Here is a 21,444-nt window from a genome sequence, read left to right on the forward strand (position 1 = left end):
ATCGATTTGATGGGCGGGTCTTTAATGGGAACGACGCGTCGGAATAATACGGAATAATAGGGTGGCAAGACAGCACCGGGGAGTCCCCAACCTCGCCCACCAGGCACAAGGGTTCTGCGCTCAAACCTGCACCCGCCCAAACCTGAAGACCAGTGTCAACACCACGGCATCATAAGCGGCGCGGAAGATCAGGGTCAACGCCACGGCATGCAGCAAAGTGAAGTCGGTCCCGGCCACAAGTCGCGTTAGCATGATACACCGCAGCCACAAATACGACCCTTACCGCACGTAACAGCATGCGGCGCATACACGCTACCTCCCCAATACTTGCCCGATCTCCTCGCCATTGTGGTCTTCCGATGGCAGGTACCCTTGTGACCTGACGTTTAGCTCATTGATGAATCCTACCCAAAAGTACCGCACGAGACCAGCGCTCGTATCTTACGAAGGCAGGGGTGGCGTCAGTGGCCGAATTCCTTAAAATGGCTTCGTTTGGTTGACGAAACAGGCTGCCGCCGCTTCGTTCACCCCCAAAATTATTCCGGGGGCTCCGCCTCTGACCCGCACGGTTCGTGTGCGGCGGTGTCGGCGATCTCGGCGGACGCCAATTGCGCGGGAATAGAACAGTGAACCCAATGCCCCAGAACATTCTCAGATGTCAACACGACACGCCCACTCCTTCCCTGCTTGCCGCCGACCCATCCTCACTTTCCCGCCGTCAGCACCCATAGATACAGCCCTCCTACCCAACGATCTTACCATATGCCACGCAGGTTTCGGCCGTGGAGTAGCCGCTGGAACCCCCTTGTCCTTGGCCAAAAGTGGCCGAAGTCCCAAAAATGTCTTCGTCTGTTTGCCGAAAGGCCCCCCAAGATCCCGTGCGTTTTGGCCGAAATTTCTATTCAAGATCAAAACATTTCTTCCGCCAGAGGCCTTTTTGGGCAATTTTCGTTCCGAACGAAGGAAGATACGAGCGCTGCACGAGACTCGTCAGCAGAGCTGATACCCAGGTCATTGCATAAACATGAAAGGTTCCAAGGTCCTGCACGCCCTTGCACGCGCATGAAACCCGGCACATATTGATGATACTCTCAATCCGACGTACCCCACGGTCATTGCCATGGTGCATGGTGTAAGTCGGCGGCATATTCCAGTGCCCGATTAGTGTACGCATGCTGATGTACGGGTTCCAAGTTGCATATGTGGAAGAGCTACGGGCTAGCCTACCGTCGTGCAATACCAGGACAGCGTTGAGCATGCGCCCCCGCGCCCACTTCTGGGTGCTATCTCGCACGTTTACTCCATGATAGTAGTGCAAAGCCCGCGGATTCATGCACTGGCCCATGCGGCCGCGCTTCCCCCCGCACGTGCCTGCCTGGTCTGCAGAAGACGTGAACGGCTCCATCCTCAGTCAGCACAACCCTACTTGCACACCCGGCTACGGCAACACCAATTCCGCCTACGACAAAACCATTTTAAGGGTCTTCTCAACCTTCCGCCTGAACCCACTCGCCAGCCGGCTGAACGTGTTTACGTCACTGCTGCTCGCGGGTCGCTTTGCGGGTGCCGCCACCGCCTCGTCCTCAGCAGAAGTGGGGCCTCCCACAGACAGCCGCGGCGTCGTGTACAGCCCACGTAGCTGAGCAAATGTGGCGCTGTCTATCTCCCCGGAACCGCGGGCCTGCACATCACCGGATGCGCTGACCACAGCGCCAACATTCACCACCTGCGCGCCGCCGCCGCTGTTCGGCGGCGGCAGCGTGAAGCTGTACGGCACCGCCAGCACCGCAGATGCAATGCTGACCACCGAGCGGCGGCTGTGGCAGGCGTGGTCGTCGCCGCCGTGCATGCTGATAGAGCTGCGGCCGCTGCCGGCCGGGATGGGCGCTGGCGTGCCGTCGTCGCCGCTCACGAGGCCGCCCAGCACAATGGGCGAGGCGGAGTGCATGTTGGCGATGGAGGCGGGGCGACGTGCGGTGCCCATCTCCTCCACGTGCACCGGCGCAGTGGCGGAGTCAGCCATTCCCTCAATGGGCGGCGATAAGTGGCTCTGGGCCTCGTGCTGGTCCCTGAACCTTGCCTCTGCAGCCGCGCCACCACCAGCAATGGCCCAGCCGCCCGTTGCCGCAGCCTGCGCCGCCGCCGCTGCGGGCCTGCCGGCGGTGCCTGGCATCCCGACGGAGCGCACGTGTGCGCGTGCGGACAGGGCAGCTGCCGCGTTCGCAGACATGCTGGCGGCGGTGGCCTCCACCGCCGCCTCTACCGCCGCAGCGGCGGCCGCCGTCTGCAGGTCCGCTGGCGGGTCCGCTTGCATAAGCTGCATGCCCTCATACGGATCGGGGCTGCCGCTCTCCATGACGCAGTTGGGAATGGGCATGGAGCGGTGCTCGCCGGGCACGCCACGCTCCATCCTAGACACACCCAGGCCTTCGGCGCCGCCTATGTCACTCAGGGTTCCTGACATGACACCAGCGCCGACGGCGCCGCCCGCACCCGCGCCGCCGCTCGGCGCCGGGCATCTGCCGTCCATGCTGGCACTGCTGCCATACGGCACGCCGTTGTAGCTGCAGCGCGTGTTGAGGATGGCGGTGACGGCGGTGAGCGCATCGCCGGGCTCGTCGCCCGAGGCGGTGTTGCTGCCGAAGCCTTGGCTGGTGGTGCGGGTGAGGGTGAAGCAGTGGGAAAGGTTCATGCCGCCCGCAATGCTGCCGGGCGCCTGGCCCAGACGGCTCGGGCCGCGGCGCACCGACCGCACGCTGTGGTTGCTGTTGGCGACGCTGTTGGGGCTCTGGCGGGTAAAGCGAGAGGACGACTGCTGCTGCGGCTGCGACGGAGGCTGCGGGGCCAGGCCCGCGGTGGCCATGCCGCCTGCGGCGCCGCTGTGCGCCTCCAGGTTGCTCGACGAGGAGCGGGAGGAGTTGGGCGGACGGAAGGGGTTCGGCTGGTCGGTGTAGTCACCTGTGACTGAGGCGGAACCGGAGATGCCGACCACACAGCTGCTACCAGGGACGGCTCCATTCGAGCCGCCCACGGAGGACGTGCGGAAGCCCGACTGGCTGTCAGCCAGGCCACCGGGCACGCCGCCCGCCGCAGCGGCAGCGCCACCGGGCACACTTTGCCAACCGAAGCTGTTCGGGCCACTGCCCGGCGGATTACCGAAGCTGTTCGGGCCACTGCCGGCCTGGTTGCCGAAGCTGCTGGGGCCACTGCCGGCGCCACCGTGCAGGCTGCTGCGTGAGGTCGCCAGATACACGTGCGCTGCGGCTGCGCTTGCGGCGGCGTGCTCGATGCCGTCAAGGTCCAGGGCGGAGGTGTGCGGCGAGCCCTGGTGCAGCAGCTGCGAGTTGCAATCCAGCACGACGCCGCTCACGTCCAAGACACCGTCAGCGGGCCAATGCGCCATCGTCGCTGACAGCGCCTGCGACTCAGGATTCTGCCCCAGACCCAGGATCGAGCTGGGTCCACTGCCGCCGCCGCCACCGCCACTGGCAGAGGACTGCGCTGCTACCATGCGATCTGCCAGGGCGTTGAGGTGAGACACGTGGCAGTCGTGCGCAACGCTGCCAGGGCCCGATCCGGATCCACCGGCGCTGCCGTGTACGTTGCCCGCTCCGCGTGGCGTGACGGAGCCACGGCTGCCGGGGATGCTGCTGCGCTCCTGGAACGCGGAGGGCGAGTAGGTGTGCATCGAGCCCAGGGAGAGGCCCAAGCCGAAGCTGCCAAGTCCGTTGTCGGTGGTGCCGCCGCCGCCGTTGGCGAAGATGCCACTGGGCAGCGCGCCGCTGAGCAGGGGCCCGCTGAGCATGCCGCTGAAGCTACCAGGAGGGAAGGTGCATGAGTCGTAGATTCCCAGGGCCGGCGGCACGTATGGCTCCGCCAGCGGCGGCGGCCGCTGATGCGGCAGCCGGCGATGGTGACCGCCGGCGCCAGGTACCATGGGCGCACCGGCGGGCGTGAACACGAATGGCAGGTGCGAAGCCGACGCGAAGCCGGAGGCGCTGCCGCCGCCGCTACCGCCGCTGCAGCCAAGGCTGCCGAGCTCTCCACTGAGCATGGATGCCACGGCATCGGCGGCAGCGCTGCCGCGGGCACTGCTGCGCATGGCCGTGGCCAGCAGCAGCGGCGGTAGCCGGGTAGAGGAGGCGCCGGTGAGCGGCGTGTGGACATCAAGTGGGTGCAGATGCTGCTGGTTCTCGTTGACAGGGCACAGACCCGACATGGACTGTCGCAGTTGCAGGTTACCGCTGACGCGCGCCGTTGAAGGGCCCACGTTTGCCCTCGTGAAGGCGCTCGGCGGCGTGCCGTTGCCGCCGGCACTGGCCCGATCGGCGGCCGTGTGTGCCATGCCTGCTGTGGTGGCGGAGGCCGCGGGCGGCGCGCAGCTGCCGCGCAGTGCTGCTGCGCTGGCGTCTGCAGGTATAGACTGCAGCTTGGGCAACAAGCTACGACCGTCCAAGCTCCAGCCGACGCGCCGGGGCGTGGTCTGCTGCGACGGCGAGGGCGACGGCCGCGCGCCACCCCCGGGCGCAGCGCCGGCGGCAACGGGCGCCGCCGCGGCTGGCGGCCGTGGCTGCAGCAGCGACATCTGGCTTGCCTGCTGACTAACGCCGCCGTCCACTGCCAGCCCATTTGGTCCGTCTGATTCTCCCGTGGGCCAGGCTGCTTTGCTGGCGCGGCTGCTGCCGGTGACCAGATCGAACAGCCGTTCCGACTGCGCGCCCGACGTTAAGCGCGGCGACCCCAGTAGATCGTCGGGGCGGCGTGGGGAGGCGGACGCCCTGTCCGCCGCGTCTGCAGCGCTCCCCACGGCCAAGGAGCCCGTGGTCATGTTGAGCTTGCTAGGTGCTGCTGTGAAGTCTTGCACGCCGCGCTTGGCACCCTCGTCGACACTGCGGCCGCGCGGGGCCGAAGCCGCGGCTGAGGCTGGGACAGGCATGGTGCTTGCACCAGCGCTTGGGTGGGGCGCGGATGGTGCCACGTCCTCACTGCCGCTCGCGCTTCCCGCCTCGCTGCCCTGGGCGTCCAGCGGCGGAAGCCGGCTCCGGCGAGCAACGGCAACAGCCGGAAGCGGCGGCGGCACTGGCTGTGTTGCCTTGATACCGATCGCGTCGACAGCTGTCGGCTGCTGGGCAGCAGCAAGGGCGCATGTGGGCGCGGCCGCCGGGGAATGCTCGGCAGGCCCGCGCTGCTGGGCGCCGGCCTGCGCCTCCGCCTCCTGCTTCTTGGTTGGTGCAGCGCCCGCAAGAGGAGCGTCAACAGCGCCAGCGCAGACCACGTTGGCGGCCGCATCCGGCGCGGCCTCTACGGCTGCACCGCTGAAAACCCCGGATGCTGGCGCAGCTCCCGCCCTTTGAGTGGCACCGGCGCTGGCGCTGCCACCGGCCGTCTGCACCGTCAGGTCATGCAGATGCTCAACGCTGGCCGGGACACACGTAAGTGCGGCCGCCGCGCACTCCGGCGTGGTGACATTGGAGGCGGTCGCGAGCGCGCCGGAGTAGGTGCAGCAGGGCGCGGCGGCTGAGCTGCTTGAGCTCCCACTGGCGGCGGTACCGGAGGCGACAGGCAGCCGAGCACCGCTGTTCATAGCTGCAACCGACTGCGCCGCCGCCGCCCCCGTCGCCGTGGCCCCAGGCGCGGATGTGGTGGCTGCACGCGGCGGCGGCAGCGATGCCGACTGCTGCAAGGCAAGGCCAGGGGCGGGTATGCGCGAGACAGCGGCGGCAGCAGCTGCGTTTATGGCCGCTACCGGCGGTTCAGGTGGCGTCTGCGCTGCGAGTGGCTCTTGGTTGCTAGACTGCATCGCCGCGCTGGGCTCAACGGCAGCGGCAGCAGCGGCCACGGCGCTTGCAAAGGCACTGCCGCCGTGCTCGATAGGGGCGTGGGCAGGCGGCGCGGATGGCGCAGTCGGTGATGCCGTGCTGCTAACCGGCACGGCCACAGCGGGCGTGGCAGAAGGCGTGTTCACTTGCTGCGGATGCTGCGCTGCGGCAGTGGTCGTGCCTTGCTCCGCCATCGCGCTGGCAGCAGATGCGTGCTGGCTGGTAGCCGCACTGACACTTTCCCGGCCGCTGCGGCTCTCCGCGGCGCCGGCCGTGCCTGCGGTAACCGAGACAGGAGCCTGCGCATCCGCTGCGGTGCGTGATGGTAGCGCCGGGCTGCGGGTGCCGGCTGTAGCCCGTGAGTCCGTCTCCATTGCCTCCGGCGTCGCCACACATGCCGTCTGCAGCTTGGCCGCCTCCGGCGCCGCAACAGCCGTTGATGCCACCGCTGCAGCAGGCGCCGCGGCCGCAGGAGAACACGGCGCCATGTTGCTCACGGCTGGCGCTGCGGCTGCAGCAGCTGCGGCCGAGGGTCGAGACGGCACAACCGAAGCTGGCACTCCCGGCACAGGTGCCTGCAGTGGGAGCGGCACCTTGGTCTGCGGCGCCGCCAGCAGCTGCTGCAGCTCGGGGTCTGCCGCCAGCAGCCGTGGGATGTCGGCAAAGAAGGGGTGCTGCAGCAGCTGCGTGGCTGTGGGCCGCTTCAGGGGGTCCATGTTGAGGCAGGCGTTGATCAGGTCGAGCATCTGAGGACACGCGGCCTGTGGTGGAAATGGTCGAGAAGCAAGATAGAACGAGACTCACAAACAGGCAAGGCGACGGGCATCGACCGCAACATGGAACGTCAGACCTAGCCTTTCTTACCGGAACGCGCTCTGCTAGCGGGCGGCCTGGCGGCGGCGTCTCTGCAAGGGCTGCTAGCTGGGGATCTGAGCGCAGGTACGCCGCGTGACGGTCCGCCAGCGCTCCGCAGCAGCGCATGATGCGCCACAGCTGGTCCGGGCTGGAGGAGCCGGGGAACAGCGGCGTGCCCGACATCAGCTCCGCCAACGTGCAGCCGAATGACCAGATGTCAACCGCCGTGTCGTACGGCTCACACGAGATAATCACCTGTGAACGGCAGCCCCACGCAGAGCACAGCAAGTTTGAGACTTTGCCTGCATCCGTACCAGCTGAGGCACATCACCAGCGCGATGCTAATCCCCAGCTACTGTAGCGGCATACTGTACACATGTCCGGTACATCCAAACACATCGCTGCACTGCTCACCTCGGGTGCGCGGTACCACCGAGTCACGACGTAGCTTGACAGGCCGTTGTTTAGCGGTTCCGGCGCTTTTGGGGCAGTCGCACCTGCAGCCGCGTCAGCTGCCAACTGCTTCACACGCGTAGCGTCCAAGGCCGAGGCCCCCGATCTGGGCAGGTAGCGTGCGAGCCCGAAGTCGCACAGCTTCACCACCATGCCAGCGCCCTTCGGCAGCGGCCTGCACTTCTTGCAGTTGCTGGTCCGGTCGTGCTCGCCGGCATTCTCGGAGCTGCGGCCGTTTGCTGCGGAGCTCTCCGGCCCCGCCTTTGGCGAGTCAGGGTTCTCAGGCGGCGAGACGCCGATGAGCACGTTTGCCGGCTGCGCAGCAACGCCAAGGCAAGCAGATGCACTCCGTCACATGTACATGAGAGGTTGATGGCATGGGAGGCCCCGAACACAGCAGCCGCCCACGCGAGTTGCTGCAGCTCAGAGCAGCGCCGCCACCCACCACCTACGTACCTTGACGTCGCGGTGCACCACGCCCTGCTTGTGGCAGTGCTCCAGCGCGCGCAGCAGCTGCCACGCCACCACCTTGGCCATGTCAGATGGCAGAACGTACTTGGGGTGGTGTTCCAATTCCTGGATAAAACAGCAGCAGCGCAAACACGGAGCCCATGTGAGGTAACGTAACATTGATGGGAATCCGTACACGTGCGTTACCAATCACTCAGCCCACAGTCGCTGCAACCTGCATGCGCAGTGTGAACACTAACTGACCTGTAGCAGGCTCCGCTCCATGAGCTCAAACACGAAATACACGCGGCCGCTGCTGCTGCGGAACACATCCCGGAGCCCCATGACGTTGACGTGCGGTGCTGCATGGCGGGGTGAAAGGCACAAGGCGAGGGTCAAATGGTCAATACATCCTTCCAGACGTTGAGTGTGCGGTGGTGCGGCGGTGAACTGTCAGGGTCATGGCTCACATCCGGCACGATGGGCTGACGCAGCAAAACATACCTAGGCTCTGAAGCACCCGCAGCTCCCGCATGATAAGCCGCTTGATCTGCATGGTAGGGTGCGTGTGGTACAACTCAAAAACGTCTTGAGCGCCATGGTCAGGTGACTGTGGCAACAACGTGTGCTGCCTCAGTGGCTGCCTCAGCGGCTGGCCTCCGGTGCCCCAACCTGCTGCCCCCGATTCACGCGACTCAGTGCGCCCCTCGCCGTCCAAGTCCCATTATGGCAGCCGTGCGTGGTGACAGTCGCGAAGCCAGGGACCCAGCCATTTCAGGCGCCACGCACCGCAGGGTCCAGGTGTGCAGCCTTGATGCGCTTGATGGCGACAAGCGAACCTGCTGCAAGGTCCATACACGCGTGGACCTGCGATATAAGGTGCAAGAAGCAGGCGCCGTTGGCCAGTGCATGCTGCTGTGTCTGGATGGCAGCAGCCCGCCATCCGCGGCGCATACTCCAGACTCAACTCCAGACGTCGCATCGAGTCAGCTCAAAGCATGTCTCACCTCGCCATAGCTGCCTTCTGCAAGGCTACGCACGTACTGGTAAGCCTGCAACGCCGGACATACACTCAAAAACGTTCCAGATGGGCATACATAGGCCAAGTTTGTGTATGAAATGAAGTTACATGTTGTTCCTTAGAAGCTAACCAGTGGCGCAGAGGTGGGGAAACGGAGAAGATTGCTGCCGCAAAGCACGATGGCGCGCACACAGCTGTGTTTGTGTGGTGACCGCCAGCAAAGGAGCGCCAGTAGTCTCTAGTATCGTATTCAAGCACGGCGATGCATTGCGCGCTCAGAAACTGGGCGACCGACGAAAGATGGCGCCCAGTCGCGACGCCTCACCTCCATCCTTCTTTAGCAAGCTATCAGCATAATTGTCATGTCCTTGGTGTGTGTTCCTTAGAGACGCCGCGCTGTGCTAGAACGGCACCGCGTCAAAGGCTTATTAATAGGGCTCATATTCATAGTTCCTGAGAAATTGTTATTGTGCTTCAACAGTGCGAACTAAGCAAGACACCTATGTATGTTTACATACATCGTTTGCAAAGGATATCAACCACCACCAAATGAAGTGAGCTGGCCACCTCGGTTTCACATGCAGCCGCAATTCGCCATTGAAGGGCCCTGCACCAGATATCGTCCCCCAGGTGCAGACACATGCCTTTACTCAGAGCACCGCATAATATCAGATGAAATTCCTTCTTCAGCGCCCGTATCCGGCCTCTTCAACGTTGTCGATGGCCCCGGATGGCCGACTGCGGCCTGCTACGTAACTGCGTGCAAGTGGCGCATGTGCCGCTAGTTCGAGTGAGAGATGATGGATTGGCAAAGGAGACAGGGCGGGGTTGTCCCGCCAACCGTCTCGAGAACTCGCCAGCAGCCCCGGCGTGGGGACGAGTGGGGACGCTTCCGGGAGGCGCAGGCGTAGCGCTGCGCTGCGCCTAGGCATCATGACTTCGGAGCTGAATTGCCTGCCATTCATGGGGCACGTGATTGATGGTGCGCCTGATGAACAACTGCGCTGGCAGATACCGATATCACGTCCCGGGAAAGATTTTGCGGCAGCGAACCCCACGAGCGAACCCCCAGGCCGACATGAGCTCCTATCTGCTCCTATGCCCCTGGCACTCGGTGGCAGCAGGTTTGCCAACAGAAATCGAAGAGCAACAGGCTACCGCCATGACGGCATGCTGCCGTTGGGGCGCCGTGTGAGCTGCGCGGTGCCCTGGTAGTCTGGTACTTGTGTTTGCTCGCATGCTCTCAACTGTGCTTGCCGCTTGCTGTGATACACCATGTGACCTGGCTTCTGAAGCTGGGATGCCCGTGGTGGAGGCTCACAGGCCCATGACGGCTCCGGCTGCATGATGCATCTCCGCTTACTAAACACCCAAACAGTGCTATACATGGATTTGGGGTCTCAGGCTTGGCAATGAGTGATTGAACACATGCGTGACGCGTCAACATCAACGAAAGCCTTGGACGCCCTGTCATTCGTGTCATCATGTGCATCGCATCCGGCCATGTCGCCCCTCCTGCAAAGCCCCACCTGACTGTCACTCAGCCCTCGAAGGCCTTAACATCATGCACGGACACTTAACCCATCCTCGCCCGCCCAGCGCCTCTTTACCTTTACGTGGTCTAAGCTGTGTCCAAAATTTCAAGCGGCACAGTTCTGTACACCAGGCTGCTGCGCTCGCCCCACGCCTGGCATGAACGGCCTGGCCAACATACATCTGCATCCGCGCTTGCAGGCGCGCAGCACCTTCCAGACGTTAGTTCACGGTCTCCACCGCGAATGAACTTCAATAATCAGGTCCCAGAGACACCACCGGCATGCAGCAGCATGACCAACGCTTCCTCACATGCCCCGCACACTACCCGACGCGGCGGAAACCCGCCGCCGCCACGCCCGCGTCGCGCAGCGTGATCCGCCGCCGCGCCTCATCCATAGCCACGATACGGAACGACTGGAGCGACCCCACGCGCTGCGTCGTGTCGCGCGCCGCCATGGCGCTTGGCAGGAACGCCACGAAGCCCGCCACGCCCACTGCAAAGCCGCCCACGCAGTCATTCAGCACGCGGCCCGACACCGGCTGCCCCGCCTCCATGGCCCGCCGCAGCTCGCCCCACGCCAAGCGCCGCTTGAACTCGCTCTCCTCGCGCACCGCCGTCAGCTGCATGTCACCGTAGGGCGTGTAGGGCGCGTCCACGCGCAGGCGCAGCAGGTCGCCGGGGCGCACGTCCGAGGTGGTGGGCCGCACCGGCGCCGCGCCGTCGGCCGTGTGCACGTGCGCGATGCTGACGTCGGCGCGCGGCACCTCCGCGACGCCGTTGTAGCCAGTATCCACCGTGACGCGTTCTGAGTCCACCGAGAGGACCTTCGCGAGGATGGTCTGGCCGCGAAGGGAGGGCAGCGCGCCATTGAAGCGGCTGAGCAGGCGCAGCGCTGCCTCCTGGCCGGTGGACGCCGGCTTCGGCAGACGCAGCGTGTGCCGGCACAGCACATCATCGAGGTCTGATGGAGCTAGTGGAGCGGATGATGGGGAGGAGGGGGAGGGGGCAGAAGCGGGCGAGGCGTCCGCCTGCTGCAGCTGCGCGTCGAGGGTATTGATGGCTGGGCTGCGGCGAGCGCGCATGGTCGCTTGTAGCTGCGCCAGCGTTGGTGGCAGGCCTGGCGCTGAGACGCTTGCAATAGGATCCGCTGCACTTGATGTATTATACGATGCCTGCTGTGTGTGCGAGAGAACCGCAGTGCCCAGGCGAGCAAGTTCCGCGTGATGGCAGCATCTTGTGACCGCGCCCGCGAAACCCCCGTTCAGTAATGTTGCTAACATTGAGTTTGATGTTTCTGAAGCAGCTCAACTTGATTGTCTGAAAGGCGATTCACGCCAGAAACTAGAAAGGGAGTCTCGCCTGGTCTTTTGCTGCAAGAACCCAGATACTTGTAAGCAAATACTTATTTCTCAACACTGTAAAAGGCCCGGGGCAGAGTCCGCGTTCATGCGGCTCCATCGGGTTTCGTGTCGATGCGCAAGTCCCCCTGCCCGTGGCTATCACACCCCCCCATTCAACGACCTGCCCACGCCTGAAGCCTGCGTGGTAACGGGTGCAAGTGCACACGCCACGTGACCATCTCCATCCAGAAGATCCGGCTCTACCAGCAAACTCGCGCAGCATGTCGCTCCGAGGGGATGTCGTGTGCGGAGTGTTAGATTCCTACTCGCGTCCCTTCCCCTGCTCCATCAATCTGACGATGTACGTGGCTACGTAGTATGAGGCTATGAGCTTTTCCCGCTCACATTCGCTGCATGGACAAATAACTTGTTGATCGCTCTCGTGGTCCTGGGAGCCCTTGGCCACATTTGGCCCGGACCCCTGTGACAGCGGCGGGCCCTGCCTGCGTCACGCCCATCTGCCGGCTTAGAGCTAGCTCGTCACCTGTTCCTCCGTTACGGACTTGACACCTGCGACCCTGTGTGCGTGGCGTGCACATCTGCCCATCCACGTCCTTCCTTCCGCATCACGCCATCCTGCAGACATCAATATGCGGCTGCACGTCCGGCAAGCACGTTCGACTTTACCTAGTGGCAATACCGGTAGGGCAAACATACAACGCATGCGTTATCTGTTGTGTGTGGTTACAAGGTGGTGAGCACGACGTGCATTCCTGTTGTTGTAGAAACCGAGGCCCATATCTGACCCAAATCGAACCCTCTCCTATGCGCAACCGCACCGGTGCAGACTATGCTAATCGTCGCCTGCAACAGTTGGCAGAGTCGTATGCTCCCCCAGCAGGACCGTCTCTGCCTACCTCCCTGTTCATTATCCTTTCTCGCTCAGCCCTTCACACGTGGCAGACCGGTGTGCTCACTGGCTAGCCATGTACACCCCAACCACGCCAGCGAACTGTCACGAAGCAACCATGTGTTTGACCAACGCCATGTACCATGAAACAAGACGTGCGCAAGGCGTGTGTTGCAATGGCCTATGGCACCACCAAGATAGCAACTGATTCAACCCCCAGCTCCTTTCAAACGGTGCCGCGGATGGAGACCCCAGTGCCCGCCCTGCGGCGCACCTGCTCAAGCTCAATTCACCTGGCGCTAAAAGCTGATGCGGGTTTTGTCCACTCATGCACCTTGTGGATGCCCGCTTGTTCAACCTGCATGTGCCCGCTAGTTCACACGGCAACCAAATATACCGTACGGTATGTTGCCACGCCATCCCAGCGGCCGCACGGCCCGCACTTCGCATCCCCCACAGCTTCACTCTCCTTTCCCGCACGCATTTGGCCAGCATAACTCCCGGCATGGATAAAACACGCGAGTGAGTCCGCGCATGAATGCAATGCATTGCAACAGGCATCGTTTTGCTTTAAAGTACGCTCTCTTATCGCACTGACACCCAATCAAGCCCGTGCATTTCCCCTTGACATTTCAGGCGCTCTTACCTCATTGACTTGTTCCCCTGCCACCGTATTTCGACTTGCGTGAATCCTAGCCAGCCCCCTTCTTTCCGGCCTCTTGCCATGAGCTTTCCGCCAAGCCCTGTACTAGACATTTCATGCAGACATGGATCGCGTATTGCTCAAGACAACTACAGTAAGCTTAGCCTTGCTGCGCCCTAGAGCTGCAAGAAGATAAGCGTGTGCAGGCACGGGCCCTGCCTAAGACAGAGCCGTCAGCACCCGCACCCGTACCAGCCGACCAGCAAACCCCTGCATGCATCATTTACAGCCCACAAAGAATAATCAGCTTCTTGCATTAAACGCGACCTGCATCCTGTTCACACAAGCTTGAAGCATTGACTGTCGCAGCAAGCTATGTCCGGGTTGTTGGCTTTTTGGGGCAGACCAGTGCAGTCTGCGCACACACAGTATGTTAGGTCCGGCACAGTTGCACCGAATCCCGGAAAATGCAAGCAGTGTGTTCTGCCCCAGTAATAATAATTGCAGAATGCAGGACCAACTGTCAGCTTACGCGCTCGTAACCCACATCACCACATGCATGCCATAGCACGGTACTCCTTACTCTTTGCGTTGCATTGGTTGCACCCCCATTGCTGCACCCCAGGGCTTATTACCGTACCCCGCTGTCATAGTATATCAAGTTGACATAAGTCGTATAAGCACAACACGCATCGGTGCACAACATTGCCCACCAAACGTTCTTTGCTGCAGGATGCGGCCTAAAGCATGCATCTACCGCATGACCTTTACGACCAATCCTCTATACCGTACTCGTTGCACTTCCCCACACCGTGCGTCCCAACAAACGCGCAGCTGCTGCAACTACACACGCCAGCAGCTGCTAGGAAGCCAGGTGCGCCACCGTGACGGCTTTGCAGCTTCTGCAACAGCTGCATTCTCCGCAGTGAACACTGCGGCTGTGCGCCCACCGGCGGTGGCGCGCCCCTCAGCTTCCAGCTGCCGTGTGGCCTGGCCGCGTCCTGCCTGCACGTCATTCCAGTTGTGATGGTCACTCACACCGGCGGCAGCCCTAGACGCCGCCGCCTGGACATCATGAGATTGCTGCTCCTGCCGCTGCTGTGCAAAAAGAACCTGTGCCTCGGGCACGTCCAAGCTTGCGGGGCGGAGCGCGAAGCCCTTCCACCACAGCCCGGAGACGGACCCAGACAGGGAGTAGTCACGACTACCGCTCCTGCGGCGGTCCCTCCTCGCGCACGAGTCGTCCGCAGCCCCGGCACTGTCGGCCTTGTCCGCACAAGAGAGCCGGGAGGAGGCCTGTGCGAGGAGGCGCTCAAGCACACGCGATCGCACTATGGTGGACGCCTCGAGTCTCACGCCCACTGAGGCAGTGGCGCTGCAGGCTTCCGAAGCGCTGGTAGCTTCGGCGGCTGCGGCGCCAGCAGCACTGGTGGCATCCACGTCCGGCGCTGTGCTGCTGCCTATTGCGCTGTTGCGCAGCTGCAACGCAGCAGCTGAGACCGCCGTGGCGGCGCCGCCTCCCGAGATACGGTTTGCGGCGCCGCTTGCCAGTGGGTTAGAAGCTCCTGGAGCAAGGGGCACGCCAGTTGAGCCGCTCGGCACCTCCATCTCAGCTCCTTGGTGACTGCTACCGAGGAAAGTCATCACGCCGCGGTGGCCGCCGCTGCAGCGTCCCGCTGCTGCGCCAGCCGTCCCAAAGGCCGTCGTGCTGGTTCCTACCGCAGCACCCGCCGCCGCGGAAACCGTGCTGAAGCTATGGGCCGCGAAGGAACCGGCGGGGCCGGCCGCCGCGGCCGCAGTACTGCTGCACGGCGTTGCAGAACCGTTGCCGCCACCTTGCACGTACGCGGAGGTGGCACAGCTGTAAACGGAGGTGCAGCAGGTGTTGCTGGTCTGCTGCTGGTTGCCTCCCACCGTGGTGAAAAGGGCGTTGATGTCGATGATGCCAGCCACAGGGCCGCCACCGCCGTAGCCTGACGCGACCAGGATGCTGCCACTGCACCCACTCCCGACGGGGGTGACCGCGCGTGTGGTTCTGGCCGTAGACATAACAGACACGGCGTTGCTAACCACGAGGGCGGCATGACGGGGCTCAGGGGGCCGAGGCGTGGTGGTGTCTTCTGCGAGGTCAAATGGGGACCGCAGCTCGAGGTCCAGCAGGCGGCCGTGGCACGCGGCGGTGGCGCCCACGGAGGCCAGCAGGTCGGCAGCTGGGCTGTACGCGTAGCTGTACACATCCTCTGTGGCAGGCGGCGGCATCAGGATCCGTGCTGCTGTGTTTGCCTGCTGCTCTGGCGCTGCAGCAACGGTTGCGCTGCTGCAAGAGTGTGCTTGACCTGCCGCCGCCGCCGCCGCCGCCGCTGTTGTTGGAGCAGCCGAGGGACCAACGGCTGCCTCCGGCGCCGCCACAGCAGCCGCGCCACCGCTGCTGCCAGCCGCCAGCAACGGAGCCGACGAGACGCCTGTTGTCAGGCCCCGCCGCGAGAACGTGCTGGCGGCCGAGGCTGCTGCGGTCAAGATGGCGGCAGCCAGTCGCACCGACACAGTCACCTCGATGTTGCCGTCATGCGTGTCCATTGTCTTGGCCGCCGAGTCTGGGCGCTGCGGGGTGCCGCCGCGGAAGCCCCTGCCACCGCCTGGCAGCGGGACTGTTTCGGTGACGGCTCCAGCGGCTGCCATAGAGGACACCGCAGCAACCAAAGGTGCAGCGGCATGGTCGTTGCCACAGCAGACGCCAGTGACTTCAGGGGGCTCGTCCGAATCGAAATCCACATCCGCCGCACTCGGTTGTACGACAGACACAAATGCGTGCAGCGTGGGACGCTGCCGCCGCGGATGGCTTGCTGGATGCTGCTGCACTGCAGGTTCGCCATCGCCGCTACCGCTGCAGGGCAGCGCCGGCTCGGCTAATACGGTGGCTTCTGAGTTGCGGGTGCTGCGCTGCACCACACCGACACCGCTGCTGAGGTCGGCGGCAGACAGCAGCCGGCGAGGACCGCGGTGGCTCTGAGCACCGGCGCCAGTTGGGCCTTGGCCGATAGACGAGAAGCGGTACAGGTCTCCCGCATCACCTGGAGCTGTCGCGGCACTGTTATGACTGCTGTACAAGGCCGCAGGCGAGCATGCAAAGGGCCACGTGCTCCCGCCGCCGTCTTGTAGGCTGCGGCTGCCCTCTGCTCCCACCTGGGAAGGCAGCTTGTCTCCCGAGGTTTGCAACGAGATGGCCGCAGCAGCCGTAGCCTCCTTGTACACGTCAACTGCCTCCACTGCTAACGGCGTGATCACTGGCGTCCGCCGCCGACCGGTGAGGGCCGGCGGCCGGAGCAGGGTGCAGCCGTCCGCCGGTGGCGCACGCGGGCCGCGGCCAATTGGAAACCGACAATCCACTTGCCGGGCCGCTGCACAGTAAGGGGGCCCCGCCGGGGTGGCACCCTGACGTAGGTGTGACCACGAACACTGCAGCGACGCAGAGGCTGCGCCAATCACACCAAGAGTGCGAGAGATCGGCAGCAGCGAAGCAGGTGACAGGGCTGCTGCCCTCGAGCCGGCGGCTGCAACCGCAGCCGCCGGGGAGGCTTTGGTAGATGCTTGGTTGGAAACAGGAGAGCTCTTGGCGTCTGACAGGACGCCATGGCGGCGGGTGTAGCCGCCGTGGCATCTCTCTCCGCCGCCGCCCGCCGCCGTATCCGCAGTTGCGGGTGCGTCCACCGTGACCGCATCCTGCTGTTGAGCTTCCGACGCGCTCGCGTACACTTGCTGCAGCGCGTTAGGCAGCAGGCGCGGGTAGGACATGTGCCGGCGCTGGCCTTGCTCCACCGCCACCGGCCGGAGCTGCTCGCTGCGCACATCACGGAGGCGTTGCTGGTAGGCCATGCCGGCTGCAGCCGCGGGCATCGCCGCGTCTAAATCCAGGTACGACACGCGCAGATCCACCGGAATGACGTGCGGCGGTTGCGTCACAGCGCCACGCGCAGCCAGCAGATGTGGCCAAGCCATCGCCATGCAGCTACTGGTGCCGGATGCGCCGCCGGCAGTATCTACTGTTGTTGAGGTTTCGCCGCAGCCAACGCCGCAGCCGCCGCTGGATGCACTTGCCACGGCCTCAGCAGCATCAGCAGCAACAGTAGCAGCAGTGATCACGAGAGCACTGAGTGACATGACCCGCCGCCGGGGCGCCTCTGTGTCTGCTGTTGCAGCCATGTTCCCGACTTCGATGATGCAGATGCTGCTACAGCTGTTGCCGCTGCTGATGTGCACCGTTTCCGCCGGCGAAGCTGCTGCAGCAGCTGCTAGCTCATCGCCCGCTGCACGCACAGCAGGTGCGGCTGCGGGCATCGCGGGCTCCGGTGCCGGCGCGGCCACCATTGACGCCGTGACGACGTCAGCTACCGGAACGCCCGGTGGCTGCTGTGAGTTAGGCTGCTGCTGGTCATTGGGAGGCACGGGAGCTGAGCTTGGCACCAGCGGCTGCGGCATCTTGCTCTGCGGCGCCGCCAGCAGCTGCTGCAGCTCGGGGTCTGCCGCCAGCAGCCGTGGGACGTCGGCAAAGAAGGGGTGCTGCAGCAGCTGCGTGGCGGTGGGCCGCTTCAGGGGGTCCATGTTGAGGCAGGCGTTGATCAGGTCCAGCATCTGAGGACACGCGGCCTGCGGTGGGCATGGCGCGAAAAGCAATGTCAGCAACAGTATTCAGCAAATGCAAAAGGAATCACAGCGGCATGCAATTGCCTTTGGCCGGCGACCCTGCCTAGCCCTGCTGCCTTCTTGCACCGCGTCTTACCGGGACGCGCTCCGCTAGCGTGCGACCTGGTGCGGGCGTCTCTGCGAGCGCCGCTAACCGTGGATAAAATTTGAGGTACGCCGCGTGGCGGTCCGCCAGCGCTCCGCAGCAGCGCATGATGCGCCACAGCTGGTCCGGGCTGGAGGAGCCGGGGAACAGCGGCGTGCCCGACATCAGCTCTGCCAACGTGCAGCCGAATGACCAGATGTCAACCGCCGTGTCGTACGGCTCACACGAGATGATCACCTGCGTACGAATGGCGTAATGTACAGGCGTCACACGCACATGCGCGCGCGCACACACACACACACACACACACACACACGCACACACGCTCACATACGCACTCCCGAATGGACAGGCACAGCGGCACTGCTGCCGTGCTGCCGTGTGAAACATGCACGTGTGTGAATCACGCACGTGCATGTGCCAGGTCTGCTGTGCCTCACCTCGGGTGCCCTGTACCACCGCGTCACGACGTAGTCAGTCAGCCCTCCCAGCCGCTGTTTCCGGTCATCCAGGGGCCCCGCCTCGCCGCCTCGCCGCGGTCTTGCGGCGGCGGTGGTTGACCGCTTGCTGGGCAGGTAGCGTGCAAGCCCGAAGTCGCACAGCTTCACGACCATGCCGGCGCCATGGGGCGTAGAGCTGCAGGATTGTCCGCCGGGGTGCACAGCTGCTGCCGCTCCTGCCGCTGCTGCTGGAGATGGCGGCCCGCGGCCTGCTGGGTCCGCTTGCGGCTGTCCAATGAGCACGTTGGCGGGCTGCGTTGTAGCGAGGAAAATAAGGAAGGTAAGGAAGGAGGAGGTAGGGGTAGTGCGTGCCAGTCGCTCCCTTCGGCTGCTGGTCCGTAGATAGTATGCAAGTCGGGGTAAGAAACATAGTGCCAGACCCATACATGCCCCATGCCCCAGGACCCTCCTTGAAGGAACGACCGACCCCCCCACGGACAAACCCACGGGTTACGAAATCCGCCAGGATGGGCAGGGCTGAGATGGGCTCACGAAACCCGTTGGAACCCCAGGGACGACGACCGACCCCCCAACTTTGGCGGCCCACAACTTCCTCACCCAGACCACCCCTGACAACACTAAAAGCACATGCGTAATGCTCTCCTAAAGCTCTGTAACTTTGAGCATGGGGGTAAGATCCTGAGCCTCTACCCCCCCTTGAGTAGGCACTGAACTTCCCCGACTTTGCATGCAGCCCCGCACAGGCCTCGGGCCCAACAGCCCGCTCGCCCGCACCATGCACCCACCCACCACCACCTACCTTGACGTCGCGGTGCACCACACCCTGCTTGTGGCAGTGCTCCAGCGCGCGCAGCAGCTGCCACGCCACCACCTTGGCCATGCCAGACGGCACGACGCCACGAGGGTGTTTGCGCATTTCCTGTGCAAGCGAGGGCACGCAAGATGGTTGGTTACCGGTTATGCAGCATAGTTTCCGGGCCCGCTGGTTGTGTCCAACAAGTAGTAAGTTTGCTTGATCAGGCCGGCCTAGATGGGCGCCACATCCACAGGCCAAGCGCCTGTTTAGGCCGGTGCTTCCTACCAATGACCACATCACTGCCTTGACCAGGAATTGCCCACGTACATGCAGCAGGCTTCGGTTTGCCAAATCAAAAACCAGGTACAAGCGGCCGCTGGTGCCGCGAAAGGCGTCCATGAGGCGGGTGACGTTCACGTGCGGCGGAAGCGCCCGGTGAATTTGTGCTTCACGCAGCGCCAGTCGCTTACTCTGAGGCATTGGCAGTGTCACAGCAGAGGCACATGCTCAAGTAGAGGTGACTGGGTTGAGGAGGAAGGGGTTCTCGGGGTAGAGAGAAGACGACCAGGTACGGTACGTGCGTGTTGTGTGGGGCTTGAGGCACGGCGCAGGTAGGTAGGTCCGGAATCCCTGCTTCTGAAGAAACCCTCTTCCCACGGCTAGGCCTCACTGACTCTGGGACACTGACAGTTCAGCGCGTACTCACCGTGCCATCGATGTGGGCGTCCTTCATGCGCTTCACGGCGCAAAGTTCGCCAGTGTCCTTCCGCAGGCATGCGTGGACATCGCCGTAGCTGCCTTCCGCGATGGTGCGGAGATATACGTAATGCTGTGGAGGCAGACATGCACGGTAGGGCGAAAAAATCAATCATCGCTGGAAAAACGAGCCTTGCAGCCGCCGCGCAAAGTTTGCCCGTTCGACAGCGTCGAGCGCCCACACGCCAAGCTCCCCACGTCGACCGCCCACACGCACCAGAGCTCCAAGAGTTAACATTTGAAATACTGTATGGTAATGCTTAGTTTCCATCGCAGCAAGCACGTTCCTCAGAACCGGGCGGTGCCCCAAAACGCCCGCGCCCTGTATCATTTCCTCACCTCCATGACCGTGAGGCATTAGAGCATTGTTTGGGCCTGGCAAATCCGCACACGGTGCGGCCGTGACCAAGGGATTGCAACCTGCTGGTCGGCGAACCTAGAAACCAAACCGTGAGAACAAGAATTCAAGCGAGAGCACCTGTAATATGATAAGAGTCATCGGAGCTAAACTGCAGTGCACAAGAAGGGCAGCGCTGGAAGTAAGGGCGAAGCTTTGAGTTCTAGCCTGCCGTAAGTTCACCCCGTCAGACTCGGCCTCAGCAACCAGGACTGACCCCAACCTAAACAACTGTACATGAAAATGTTTCAGATGTAATTTGCACGCGCTCGTCCACGGCCCACGCTTCTTGTCCTGTTCATCCTGTTCATGATGACGTTGGTGGGTGTCTGTCAACGGTTTGTGGGCAGGTACGGACAGGGGTGATCCTGGGAAGCTTCGCCCCGCTTTGCTAAGGGGGACTCAGCCCGAAGACTCATGTCAACTGACCAGTGGCGACGCGATTGGCAGCGGCTACGGAACCTTGTCCGGAACACGGGGAGAATTCCTGCTCCGGAACGTGCATGGGGAAAGTCGAAAATGCCACAGCCCCGGGCCCACCTCTAACATCGTACACTATCGCCCCTAAACGGCCAGGATAATGGGTACATTCTCTTAGGCGGCGCCAGCCTGTACTGGCTTGTTGGACTTACGGATTGCTGCCCAGTGCCAGTGTGCCACAACCCCACGCTTGCAACAGACACACGAAGCTCCTACCTCGCAGCCAAGCTCACCACCGCCCCGACTCACCGACAGTCATTGCCGCCGCATCTCAGCCCCAGTGGCACGGAACCGGGTCCCACTCCCAGAAAAGACGCTTCCCAGAGTCAGCAGCACCGGTCACGACGACCCCCGGCCGCGGCAAACGGCCACGGTGCGGAGCAGGGGCGTAAGAGCGCCTGTCGGCGGCGGCGACGCCCGGGCAGCGTTACGACGGGCCCACGCCTGGTGCGGCCACGCCGTGCGCTGCGTCCCCCGCAGCTAGGGATGCTGCGTCGGTTGGCATCCACCTCTTGATCCCCCTCGCTCGCCGCGGCGTGCCTTTACACGGACACCTGTAAGAATCCTACAGCATAGCCTGCAGTCGCATTATGCCATTATCAGTGTAGTCGAGATGACGTGGCTCCAATGACGGAGTTCACTCGTCTGAGTAAGGGCCTGGAGGGGAGGCTCATAAGGGGCGGGGGGTTCGGTCGCATGGCACGCATAAACATATGCAATGTATTAGAGGCCGTCAGGGT

The 21,444-nt window shown here is 63.4% G+C and overlaps 3 protein-coding genes across 3 annotated transcripts; all 3 read right to left on the reverse strand.

Annotated features, from left to right (window-relative positions):
• Positions 1–17: 17 nt before the first annotated feature.
• On the reverse strand, positions 18–9,113 carry CHLRE_10g432150v5 (uncharacterized protein). The gene is made up of 9 exons (XM_043066661.1): positions 8,924–9,113; positions 8,585–8,629; positions 8,367–8,444; positions 8,082–8,127; positions 7,842–7,939; positions 7,584–7,703; positions 7,089–7,442; positions 6,684–6,929; positions 18–6,580 (listed from the first exon to the last, which is right to left on the reverse strand). Exons 1-9 carry the CDS (start codon positions 8,927–8,929, stop codon positions 1,460–1,462), a joined length of 6,114 nt encoding a protein of 2,037 aa, XP_042920058.1. The 5' UTR covers positions 8,930–9,113; the 3' UTR covers positions 18–1,459.
• An 804-nt stretch (positions 9,114–9,917) lies between these two features.
• On the reverse strand, positions 9,918–11,523 carry CHLRE_10g432200v5 (uncharacterized protein). Its single transcript, XM_001702439.2, has one exon. The coding sequence runs from the start codon at positions 11,215–11,217 to the stop codon at positions 10,456–10,458; it is 762 nt and encodes a 253-aa protein (XP_001702491.1). The 5' UTR covers positions 11,218–11,523; the 3' UTR covers positions 9,918–10,455.
• A 684-nt stretch (positions 11,524–12,207) lies between these two features.
• On the reverse strand, positions 12,208–20,703 carry CHLRE_10g432250v5 (uncharacterized protein). The gene is made up of 7 exons (XM_001702438.2): positions 20,167–20,703; positions 19,778–19,900; positions 19,399–19,542; positions 19,075–19,194; positions 18,255–18,566; positions 17,806–18,051; positions 12,208–17,672 (listed from the first exon to the last, which is right to left on the reverse strand). Exons 1-7 carry the CDS (start codon positions 20,170–20,172, stop codon positions 13,872–13,874), a joined length of 4,752 nt encoding a protein of 1,583 aa, XP_001702490.2. The 5' UTR covers positions 20,173–20,703; the 3' UTR covers positions 12,208–13,871.
• Between the last annotated feature and the right edge of the window lie 741 nt (positions 20,704–21,444).

The sequence above is a fragment of the Chlamydomonas reinhardtii genome, chromosome 10, assembly GCF_000002595.2.
Source record: "Chlamydomonas reinhardtii strain CC-503 cw92 mt+ chromosome 10, whole genome shotgun sequence".
Taxonomy (NCBI): Eukaryota; Viridiplantae; Chlorophyta; class Chlorophyceae; order Chlamydomonadales; family Chlamydomonadaceae; genus Chlamydomonas; species Chlamydomonas reinhardtii.